The sequence below is a fragment of the Falco naumanni genome, chromosome 17 (genome assembly GCF_017639655.2).
Source record: "Falco naumanni isolate bFalNau1 chromosome 17, bFalNau1.pat, whole genome shotgun sequence".
Lineage (NCBI taxonomy): Eukaryota > Metazoa > Chordata > Aves > Falconiformes > Falconidae > Falco > Falco naumanni.
Genome location: NC_054070.1, coordinates 178,609 through 191,106, shown reverse-complemented (window position 1 = coordinate 191,106; position 12,498 = coordinate 178,609). Strand labels below are relative to the sequence as shown.

The 12,498-nt window shown below is 39.3% G+C and overlaps 1 protein-coding gene across 1 annotated transcript; it reads left to right on the top strand.

Moving 5' to 3' along the window:
- Nucleotides 1-84: 84 nt before the first annotated feature.
- TSHB (thyroid stimulating hormone subunit beta) lies at nt 85-8,389 on the top strand. The gene is made up of 2 exons (XM_040616456.1): nt 85-7,382; nt 8,112-8,389. Exons 1-2 carry the CDS (start codon nt 7,221-7,223, stop codon nt 8,352-8,354), a joined length of 405 nt encoding a protein of 134 aa, XP_040472390.1. The 5' UTR covers nt 85-7,220; the 3' UTR covers nt 8,355-8,389.
- The last annotated feature ends 4,109 nt before the right edge of the window (nt 8,390-12,498 follow it).

Here is a 12,498-nt window from a genome sequence, read left to right as displayed (position 1 = left end):
CCTGAATTGTGGCTTTATGTATTAGAACATAGATATAAATCAGCAGGTAGGCCTTCCTAAGGACTTACAGTTTCTGCTGCATAAGCATAAGAATAGTTTAGAATAGCATATATTTCTGCATTAATCCTTGATTAATCTTAATTTCACAACAAGAATAACCTGCTTCAGAGCCTAGTGATAACAAGAAAACTACAGGTACATCTTAAAATATGAAAAATCAAAATCCTGGATTCATCTGAAGTGGGTGGCAAAACATATGTATTTCATTCTTTTTGTGTATCAATTTTAGGTATAGGCTAGTCGTGTAGGTTCCTTATGCCTGATCTGTTGAGCAGTGATATTAATAATGATTTTTTATTGCAGGTAACTGACAAATAATATTCTCCAAAGATATGAAAGGATATACTAGGGTTTTTTCACCATATTTGGAAGTGGAATCTGTTACACAAGCAAATTTTCTGAAAAGTTAGAATCATTTTTCTTGCTGGAAAGATATTTCATATGTTTGCAGAATACTGAATTCAGGTAGCCACTGCCTGAATTTAAACTACAGTGCAGGCTGAGCATATGCAGGCACTTACAGGTGCACTGTAACTGTCACTCGACAGTGCTGACAGTTATTTCCAAATGGTACTTAAAAATTTATTTTGTGTAAAAGCTGCAAGAGCAGAGAGAGCAAAACAGAATGCAGGAACCAAGAACAGATCTTAAGAAAATCACACTTTTAGGACTCACCCAAGCTAACAAATGCAGGAGTATATGGACTTGCAGGTTATACCGAGTAAGTGATCTGATGTCTCAGCATGTGCCGGTTGGTTGGGACGCCAGTGCCCTCCCTGAGGGGCTGGGTGGAACATCTCTCTGGAAACCAGGGAAACTGCGCTGGGGTTAGGGATTAGCCAGTGCTGACATCACCTCATCCAAACTGACTGGGTAATGTGAGAGGAAGGGGAATGCTATGTGTTGGCAGTTGCTGATCTTACTTCACAGTGTCTTTCAAAAGTGGCTTTTTCCATACTGGAAGAATTGCTTTAAACAGTTTTCCCCAAGCATGTGTAAGGAAGATACTAAAATTGCAATTAAAAAGATACATTAAAAAAATCCTCAAGTATTCCTGATAGTTATTATGAAGGACAAGTATTTCTGAACCAGTAAAAATAATATTCCTTTAAATTTCTACACTAAAAGGATTCTTTAAAAAATTGCCACAGGAGTTAAATGTCTCTAAAAAGAAAAGAAAAACAAAGAAGCAAACACAAACCCCACCACCCCAAACAGTACAAGTAACAGTGTTATTGGTACAACCTGTTCTGCCCCTAGATCCCCATGTATTTAATTCAGTTTGCCTTGCTTCTACCAGAAGTATCTTGGTGGGGAGGCTTCATGAGGAAGAACAGTCTTCCCTTTTCCTTCCATACAGCCATTTTGCTTTTTGCTTGGAATCTGAGAACGGCTTCCTCACTGCGAGGCATTTGCTTTGGCAGGCTTCACAGCTGCCGTGGCTCTGGTGGACGCTTCTTTTTCAGGCGGGGATGTGAGATTGCCTGAGAGAGACAGGCATGCTGGGCGAGAGAAACGTACCCCCGAGTATGTACTGAGCATATATAATTAGTTTAAAATCTGATCTAAAAAAGTCAATTGTACATGCATAGTGTCAAGTCTCCGTACCAGATCTTCATCAGTCAAGGTCTTGTCTGATTGCTTCTGAGTGCCTATCAGACTGCCAGCCAGATCAAAACACTACAACCTTCCGAAACTGGGGAGTGCCTGTGACTTTACCCCTTAGCATTGCTGTGATACTGGGTCGGTGTAGTCAGTGATTCACCCTCAGAAGTATTGCAGGAGGCTTCTGCCTTGTCTTTGTTTTTATTGTTTCAGTTTCATCCTCAATGTAGTGATTGTGTGTCTCAGAATAACAGAAATATCTAGCACAAAGTGGTCTATCATATGAGCCAAACAGCAAACAGATGATGAAGTATTTTCAGATCATAAATGGAGATCGTTGGCATATGATACGCAGCAAAGAGAATTGCTGCTTTCATTGATGGTTGATAGGAAATGCTGCAGCTAATCCTAGGAAAGAAGAACAGCGGTCATCTGTGAATCTATAAATTTTAAGAGATAAGAGCAATGTTTCAGGCTGTTACAGAGGCTTGCAGTATACACATTAGCCTTGAAAATTCAGCAGCCACTGTGTGTTTAAATGCAAAACCTGGCAAAAACACTTGTTTCTATGGCAGCATATTAGGATTTTATTTCCTTTTATCAGTGGAGGTCTGCAACAGGATAGGGTTGGAAATAATTCCTCTACCAGAATACTAATCTTTCAGAAATCTGATTGGCTTTGTCTGTTTTTCATCAGCATAGCTGCTAATTCTCTGTCGCTTGCAAGCAGGGACATGTTTTTATTTTAACATTCACAGTACTATATGCAGTGGAAACAAGAGTTACTCTGCTCTATAATTTAACCTGCTTGTAAGATCACGAAGTTTTCATTGTGTTGTACTACTAATAGGGGAAGAGTAGGAACAATGTGTGCTAACTTATCCTCGTTGTTACTACTTTTACCTTAGGTGCTGGTCAGTGGCAATCCTATTAAATTACTTTTACATATAAACGGCTGGTATGCACTAAGTTTCTCTAGCTCTTTACACAGATTCCTGGGTCATGAACCCAAGAATTTTATGTTTACTAAATTCCATTTACAGACATCACTTAAAACACTTCTTGTAGAACATGAGCATACTGTCTTTCACTTAATGAAAGTGTAAAATAACTGATGTCAGGCAATGGATTGATTTAGTTATCAGAAAGGTTAAAGATAAATAATTAACAGTGTAACTGGCTGTTCCAGAACAGGGCTACAAAGTTAATGGCTATACCAGCACATTAAAAATTTCTATTGCTGAATATTCTGCAGGTCAGCAGGGGGGCAACCAAAGAAATGGATTGGTAAGCATCAGACTTTTAACCATGGATTTTAGGAAACTCTATGAAAGAAGCCTTGGGCGCTCAGATTGCCACAACGGGCTTTGTTGTCCTGCCACAACCTTTTGTCTTGCTGCTCCCAGTAGGTAGCGGGACTTCACTCCCATCAAGTGTCCAGAGAAGTCAGTAGTGAATGAACTCTGTGGTCATATCCAGAAGGACAATTGAAGGAAAAGTATTTCTACCAGCTTAAGAGTCTTAATAGTTTGTGTAAATTACAGAAGAGATGTGAATGGGTGTGTATCACTCTGGTGATGCTCAGTGCATCTCTGACAGATGGGCAGGCTAATGTGGTGCCAGCAAAGAGGAGGTAGTAGCCAAGAGGTTCTGTGTCTGTACCACTGTGGAGCTCACCTGACTATGAGGAGCAGGAGTCACATTAGACTCAAGGTCCACTCAGACTAATTTATTGTGCTTCCAGATAAATGAATTTTCATTATTAATACTTGGGCAAGTATTTCTGTAATGCACTGCAGTGCATTCAGAGACTGAGTAAAAAAGTTGCAGTGATTAAATGCACTGATGAAATTATACTACCTGCTCATGTGATTAATAATTCTGGACATTCAGTGTATACCAGACTGGATTCTACCTAATAGCTCTAAATCTTGGTGACAGTAGGGCTCTGGACAGATGGAACTAAGGACATTGCATCTGTCTAGTTGCCTTAACAACCAAATTGGTATTGCCTCTAAGAATGAAATCAGGTGGCATGACCTACTTTATGTAACACCATCTTGACAAGCATTAATTATGTTCTCATCCGTTAATTCTTTATTGCTCAAATCCTGTATCAACTTTCTGTTATTTTACCTGGCTTATCAGGGATAGATGTCAGGCTAGCTGGCTGAGAGTTAGCTGGCTCAACATTCTCTCTTTAAATGTTGGCATAATATTAGCACTTTTCTTAATGTTTTGAAATTTCATCAGTATTCCAAGACTGCTGAAATTAGCATTAGGTAGCTAATGATGTGATTTTAAAACATTTATTCCTTACACAATTTATTTAATAATTTTTGTTGCAAATGTGTATGTTGGTTGTTCAGCCACTGCATTTTCGAATGCGTGTGTACTTACTGAAGACTTTGCACTTAACTGCATCAACAGCTTGTCTTCATCTAGTAACGTCCCTTGACATTACTGTTGGCCTCTGTCCTGACAGAAGTTTATTTCCTAGTCTCCAGCTCCCCATGCAACTTTTCTACCTTTTCTCACTTCCAACAGTGATTGTTGTTTTCCTTTTTTTTTATTGCTATTGTTTTTATTGTTGCATTCTTTTTAATTTTTATTATGATAGCATTTCAAGCATTGTTATAATTTTTTTCTTCACAGTTGATGTTTGCAGACATTTCCCTAAATCTTGTTAAAGCAAATTCTTAAGCCTTTTTTACCCTAATCTGAAACCCCTCCCCTCTTTTTTTTTTTCTTCTCAAATCAGTGAAATTAGCACTTTGAAGCAGCAGAGGATATATGCCTTCATATCCTGATCTGTCCTCTGCCTATATTCTTGTAGGATATGTTGAGGACACCTCAAACCTGGATGTGGGGGTCTTCCTGTCCAGACCAGTGTATACAAATATAGCTCCAATTGCCTACAGCTATGCTTTTAATTCACTATGAAATCTTTAGAGAAAAGAATCAGCTGTACATGCAAGGGTTGCATGCGATGTTCTTGCTTTAGGAATGCTGTTTTTTACTTTTATTTTGGGCACTTTTGTCCTCTCCATGATTTGGTTTTATGAATTGCTTCCTTTTCCTTTCAGGATCAGTGTCTCCTTTAAAAAACTCGTAAGATTTTCCAAGAACAACATTATTTTCTGTGATTAAAGTTTTAAACAACCAAACGCGTGTATATATCATGTGTGTGTGTGTATATATATATATACACATTATCTACATACGGGTCTATGTATATGTATACTCTTATAGCCTGTGTGTTCAACTGCATTTAAAATACGTCAGAAAAAGAGTTAAATAATGTATCGCAGTAGTAGCAAAATAACAGTGTTATACTTCTGTTGCTAAGTGTAGATGGACAGATGTTACTGAGAGTACAATTAATACTCTGCTCATGTTTGTAAGCCAGAAAGAGTTATATATAATTCCTGAGAAGTTATACGGTGGAAATTAACCCAGAATTAAAAGACTCCATGAAAACAGAAGGCATTTGGCTAGTCTTACAAGAACAAGAACTCTGTCATGTTATCAAAAAAAACCCTTGGAGAATTAGTCCAGGACACAAAGCTGTGTGCAGCAGCTTGCCACCACAGGAAAAGAAGACAATATTATTCAGGAATTAGCTAAACATCAGTCTGGAATGACTGGATCACTCCTCCAACAGCACAAAGTGACCATGTTTACCAGCTCAAACTCAACTTTATCATATTTCTTATGGCTACTAAACCCAAGAATGTGGTTGACCTGCAAAAGACATAGATCAAAGTCCAAAAGGCAGTTCCGTGATTAAGTGAAAGGGTAGGTGTTAACAGAGCTTCAGTGAATCAGCGTAGTGAGGATGCTGATGAAGCAGTGAAGGACAGCAGCTTTATTGACCCTTTCTTGCTTTTGCTCCTTGCAGGTGTTCCACAAAGCCTTAAATGTGAGTGGTTTTCCCCCATCTGTGGGCATCTGTTTCACCGGTGTTGGTGCAGTATTTTGCTTCTCATTGTGCTACAAGGAGTGGTTTCGTAAGTTTTTCAAGTTTTCCCCCTATCACAGTATTTCAGAGTGAATTTGCTTGTTACTTCAATATTTGCTGAGTAGGTTCAAGGCGAGATAATTTCTCCGTGTGTTTTGTTTGAGCAGGTAAGTCAGGCTGTACCTATCCACACTGCAGAGCAACTGCTTTGATCTGAGATCTCTTACTTCATGTGTGCAGCACTGCATCTCCTGGCTGTGCCTGCCTAGTAACGAGCAAATGGAGTGAACCAGAATTCATTAAACTTTCACAAAACATATGTGTAGAATTAGTCATATGTGATTTCTATGCTAGCCTTCCTGTCGTGATGTTGCTGTCCTATGTAGCAATTAAATTAATCAATGATAACTTTTTTAAAGCTGTGGTTAGTTTAAAATCCTGAGGGGAGGATGACTGTTAAAATAATTAGATTTCCAGCTCCAGTTTCCAGTTTAGGATATTATGGACACGTTTGTTCCTATCACATTTGCTTTGTGGTTCAGTATGAATTTTCAATAGATGACTTTGTGATAAGAAAGCAGCAATTCAGATGCAATTATATAAACAGTAAGATCAGCCTGGAATTAGCCTGGAGAGTATAAAGCACACACGGAGCTTGTGCTGGGTCACTGCCTCTCCCAGCTCAAGGCAGAATCAGGTTCCTGTGATAGGGAAGAATCCAGCTGACAAGAGGTTGGTCTTTCCAGACTTGCATTGTTGCAGCTACAGGGTAAACCAGACTGTAATGAATGGCTTTTGCTGGGGGAAACTGGCAGCTGGAAGAGAGTATAGGGTGATGTCCATGTGTTTGTAGACACTGTCATTTAAAGTTTGTAGTTTAGAGGCTATAGAGTAGACCCTGGAATTGTCTTGGAGCTAATCAGAGCTTTGTTCTTGGGATCCCCCGGCAGGTCTGAGAAATGAGGTCAGCACAACAGGCAGCTAAAGTGGGGATTCATTTATTTGAACTCTTTGCTGATGTTCTTTATTGTAATTTGCTTGAATCTATTATTTAATTCTTGGCAGTGTTCCCATTTCATCATGCTTCTAAGCCAACTGCAAAGTAAAAAGTAGAGTGGTATGCCTGATACACATTCTTTTTCTCGAACGTTTTATAAGATGTTTTCTTGAGAAGATTATTTTTAAACCAGTGAGATTTTTCTTTTCCTCACCATCTCTGTTAATTCTGGAGCTCATGTTCCTTTACATATGTCACATTTTCAAGTCCTTTAGCTCCTGTTATTTTTCTGTGTCAGCATTTTATCACTCAGTAGTGAAAAGTTCCATGTAATATATTTTAGTGGGGAAAAAGTGAATTTGTTACATGTTGTTAATGGCCTGTTTACCCTTCTTTTCTGTTTAGTGGTTAGTATTATTTCAATTAAAGGTCTGAAATGGGAAAGAACTTGTCAGGCTGGAGCTGAAAAAGTTAAGATTACTTCTAGTCTGTGACTATCATAACTGTTATTGTCAAATTCTGAGAAAAGGAGTGCAAGGTAAATCTAATTTTACTTAGGGTTTGCTTTATTTGTTTCCTCCCCCGCCCCCATCTAGCATGAGTCCCTTCTTTGTGATGTCTCTCCTCTTTGGCCTGACTGTCGGTCAAACAGCGTCACTCTGTGCTCCTTCTGAGTATATAATCCATGTGGAGAAAAGGGAATGTGCTTACTGCCTGGCCATCAACACCACCATCTGCGCTGGATTTTGCATGACTCGGGTACAAGGCATTACTCTGTTTTAGGCAGTTGTTTCTATAATGGACATCACTGCAAGTGCCTAATCTCACTGGAAAGTTGTTTGTGAATGATCCAGTTCTAACAGTGTTTGTCACAGACAGAAAAATCACACTATCATCATGTTTTCAAGTTAGCTTTTTGCAAAGGTATGGATGAGAAATGCCAAGCCTCTGGAACTGTGAAGTTTATAACGTCAGTGGCATAGCATAGGACTGACTGCTGCTGCCAGTGCAGGGCCTCTGTAGTCGGTTTGTGGGGTCTGGATGGAACAGGTGAGAAGCAGATTGTACTTAGCCACTCTTATTTAATGTAAATGACTTGGGTAACTTCTACTATTGTTATGGCAGCTATCTGTGAAGAATATCTCGCCAGTAGACACGCCAAACACTAGGCTTGAGCTTCACTGTTCAATGTAGCATTTTAAGTTCAACCTTGGTCAGCAGGTTGCCAATACAGGTTACAAAGCTCTGTTCGCACTCTGAGCCAAGCGGAGTAGTTAAAAACATATAAGCGAGGGGAACATATCCACAGGGGTAGAGTGCCCCAACCACATGCAAAATTACAGATCTGAAGAGAAGTACACTGAAAATATCAGAGCTAGTCTAAGCATAAAGAGGTTTGCTTTCCACGCGTATGAGAAAACATCAGAGGAAGTCTTCTGGCACTCATGTATGCTTCAGTGAAACAATGCATTTCTGTTTTCTTTGTAGGACAGCAATGGCAAGAAGCTGCTACTCAAAAGTGCTCTGTCCCAGAACGTGTGCACATATAAAGAGATGCTGTATCAAACAGCACTGATTCCTGGCTGTCCTCATCACACCATCCCTTATTATTCCTACCCTGTGGCTGTGAGCTGCAAGTGTGGTAAATGTAACACTGATTATAGTGACTGTGTTCATGAGAAGGTTAGGACAAACTATTGCACTAAACCACAGAAGCTCCGTAATATGTAAGCTTCCAACAGAATGTGGTTGAAATGTACCTCTTTGCTCACAGCTAAACATAAATAAAAGTGTATTTCATAACAGGTTTGCAAACTGGTGTGCACAAAGTTTTTTTCTAAAGTTTTATCCCTAGTTACTTCAATTAACTGGATGTTCTGTGACATGCACAAATACAGAATCACAGGACTGAAGGTTTGTGTTTAGAATTGACCTGTGATTTACTTTGGGGAAGAAGGAAAGCTGACTGTGTTTGTATAAGCCTTTGCTTGTAAATCCCAGGTGTTTTGTGAACAGATGCCGGGAGACAAAACATTTCCTATACTTCAGAGTTAAAAAAAGGCAACGCATACTTCTAGTATTGAACATTTTAATTAGATTTCGATTTTGACATATACTTACAGCCTTCATATTAGCAACAGTGTTTTTCCATATACATAATATTAGGGTTGTTGAGGACCCTTCAGTGTAGCCAACTGGGACTAAGCACATACAGTTTGCTTATCTACACTACAGATCTATGTCATCACCAGTGTGCCCAGACCCGTGTGCATTAGGCATACTTTTCAGGTCTCTGCAGTGGTGGAGTAAACCTCTCTGATGATGCAGGAGTAATGTAGACAGCACAGCAAGGCTACAGTGAAGGCTACAGTACAGGGCTGACAAAAAGTTAAATTCTCCATGCTTCTGTGACTAAGGAACAGCACTACCATTCTGCACGTCTTTGCAAATGTAGGTAGGAAAAAAAAATTAAGTGCATAAATACCTTAAATGATAGTAAAAGGATTTTTAACAATATGTAACTATAAAAAAAACCCTATTTCAGAGCTAAGAATTTGCAGCTCTGTGTAGATGCACTGAAGGTTCAAAACTGCATTAAGTGCAATTTTCAGGTAATAGACGCCACTAATATGTCAATTCACCACCAAACGCTTAGGCTTTTTCACCCCTTCCCAGCCATGTGTTTTGCCTTGTAGAGTGGGTTACTTCACAGTGGTGGCTCTCTTGGTTGTTCAGTGATTGCAAATGCGTCCTTATGAAAAACAATTTTCACTGTTAAAGTGGAGTATTAAATGGAACAGATTTATCCCAAGGTTCACACCATGAAAACAGCATTCATGCTTTTTGAATTATCCAGACAGAGGTTTGCTTTGTTTTGGCAAGTAACAGACCCAACCAAACCCCAGAGCCAGGAAGATGAACACCGACTTGTTATGCCCAGCTTGAACTGCCAGCTGTGCTCAGACTGCCATGGCCCCACGGAGAATTAACCTTCTGATAGCCCTCAGAGCCACTGTACATCCATCTGTTAGCATAGTTCTCTTATTCGTCTGTCTTTCTGTTTATTTTTGCTTCTGGCAAAACCAAAAGGTGGCAAAAACCAACGACTCGCCTACTAACATACTCCTGCTTTGTTGGGATTAACGTAAAGCTTCAGTTTTGTTTGTGTGGGAGGGAAGTTGCGTACATCTGCTATGCATTCTTTGACTTTTTAAAATTCTCTTGTGTGTTACTGTAAACATTGGTATTTCTTCTTGGGAAAAGCCTCACGGTGCTGATAAGCACCAGTTAGACCTTCAAACTGTTAATCGACCTTCCTAAGAGTTTCACTTGATTGCTTTTCATGGAGCAGCACAAGGTGCTGTTCCATATAGCTAAGCCCAGAGTCAAGCAGGGAACTACTGAAGAGCTCATTTTAGGGGCTGACTGTTAACAGCATCCATAGACAAGTACATAACAGGTTAGGGAAAATCAACAGGGCAGGCCGTGGGGGTTTTTGGATGTGTTTTGTTTTTTTTTTTTTCTTCCTTCCTTCCTCCAAAATTTTAGTCTCCTATACTACTCAGTGTGTAAACAAGGGAAAGTACATGACAGAAAAAGGAACAGTCCTAAGAGAAGCATATGCTAAGTTTACACTGCATTCCATACTTAATAGATGAGGAGTATTAAAAAGAAAATAAGAAATGTCCTATCTTTCCAAGATGGATCTAAGACTCTTGTAAAGTACTTTAACGGCCTCAATGCGCACAAACCCAGTTGCTGAGTGCGCCACTCTTCTGAGCACAGCAGGTTTGACATTACACACTTTAGCCAGCAGTGGGGTGGTATCTACAAACTTTCAACCAAATACTGCACAGCAGATCTTACTCAGAAGGCATTATGATGCTGAAACAAAGCAGAAAGTAACTTATTTCCTTACATTTTCTTCTGAAAATCCAGTTCTTGCTCTTCCTCATCCCTTATTGAGGATGAAACTGAAATATTTTAAGTTTCCGCCACCAGCCATAGCAGTATCTCCATTCACTTATGCAATCTCTTATGAAAAGTAGCAGTTACTAACCTATACCTCACAGAGATTGGGTACTAGCACTGAAGACATCAATGACCAGCTCTCTGCTCCCTTCTCATCTCAAGAATTCTCTCCCTTTCTCCCTCTCTCTTCATTGGCTGCCCAACCTCTTAACAGAACCAGCCACATCTACACCTTGTCTACATCAGCCAACCTGCTCCCCGCCCAAGCCAGCCCACAGTTGTATATTATCAATGCTAATTAACCCAGCTTCATTCCTCTACACAGAAACACCAAATAATTCATATTTAGAACTAGATACCTGAACCAAACAGTACTCTGTGAAGATGATTCAATTGTCCACTCTTCTAGCATCCTGTAACTGAATTTTCAGCATCTCCATGGGAAAGGTGATAACGACCTGGCACGTTTCAGCACCGATGTCCTACCACCATCTCTTTATATATGATATGCCCTTTCTAACACAGAGGGAGAAAAGGTTACGAAATAGTAATGTTATTCTTCTTTGCAGCAGGAATCATAAAGACAAAATATTTTAGTTTGCCGTGCTTGTCACATGTAACCTTATTCCCAGGTACAGGAGCCAAGCCTGAACAGTAATTTCAGCCTACCGACATATTCACTACCCAGCTCTTATCCTACACTGTACTGCATCAGTTACTACCTTCGCAGCACCTGTTTGTGCCACTATCATCTATTAAACAGGTTAATTAATCCAAACTGTATTCAAAGCATGAGAGAGAAACAAATCAGTCTGGAAACATATTTTCTGACCAACAAGATGAGTTTTTAACCTGATTACCAAAGTTTACTCCAATTGAAATGCAAAGCATATAGTGACAGACAAAGAAATGGTCAGTATGTGGCAAACTATCAGATTCCTAATTAATACTACATACTCTGCTGTAAACTCATTGCTGCTCATGTTTATAAAATTCTACTAACTTCCATTTTAAAATTAAATGTTACATTCAGAAAGGCCATTAAGGTGAATCAAAAGTACTTAAAACAATTTAAAGAGCTGAAAAATCAAACCTCTGACATATACAAAATATTAATTACTTAGAATATTAGAAATGTTCCCATCCTTGACAAAGCTGGGTCTGAAAGAGTAATCTCCTGTCTGCCTGACTGCATTCTCATGAGTTACCAGGGTTAAATTAACAGCAATACCTAAAAATACCGCAGAGATGCAAGGTAGATTTTTTCTGTTTATGCAAATTTATTTTTTAGAAATATAATTGTGGCTCCCAAGAAATTACGTAGTCCATTCACACTTTGCTTGAAATAGTAAATAAAGGAACCGGCCAGAATTCACAGGATACAAATATGAAATGTAATGTTAGAAAAATCTTGCTTTCAATTTTGCAGTTTTCATGAATGTTCCTGGAATCTGATACTTCATTTTATGGCAGCTGCAGTAGAGCCTCCGTGAAAAGACTAAGGGAATCTGCTAGATGGTCCAACTTGAGTGGGGGGGGTTGGACCAGGTGAGGTTCCTTCCAACTTCAACCAGTCCATGATAACAGCAAAAGCTTTGGCCAGGGCAACTGCAATAATAAGCTGACAGCGTTTGTACGCTTGTCATGGATTCTACACAAGGCATGAACTGTACTTGTCATATGTGTAATTTGGTGATAAAGAAATGCCTTTGCAGGCAAGGTTTGAAAACTGAAGTTCTCCCAAAGCACCATTTAAAATTAACTGAAAATCCAGAGCATTTTGCAGCAACAGTAGGATCCCTGCTGCTGTAAGATGTGTCCCCCACACCTATGGTTTAAACAATCCAGTCACGGTATATACAAGACTCCTACAAGCCTAACAGAGATTAGTTTCAATTAAGTT

Bases quoted from the DNA above. Each gene is read 5' to 3' on its own strand.
- TSHB (XM_040616456.1), top strand. From the start codon at position 7,221: ATGAGTCCCTTCTTTGTGATGTCTCTCCTCTTTGGCCTGACTGTCGGT. The intron at 7,383-8,111 runs GTACAAGGCATT...TTTTCTTTGTAG, and splicing joins CTGGATTTTGCATGACTCGG to GACAGCAATGGCAAGAAGCT.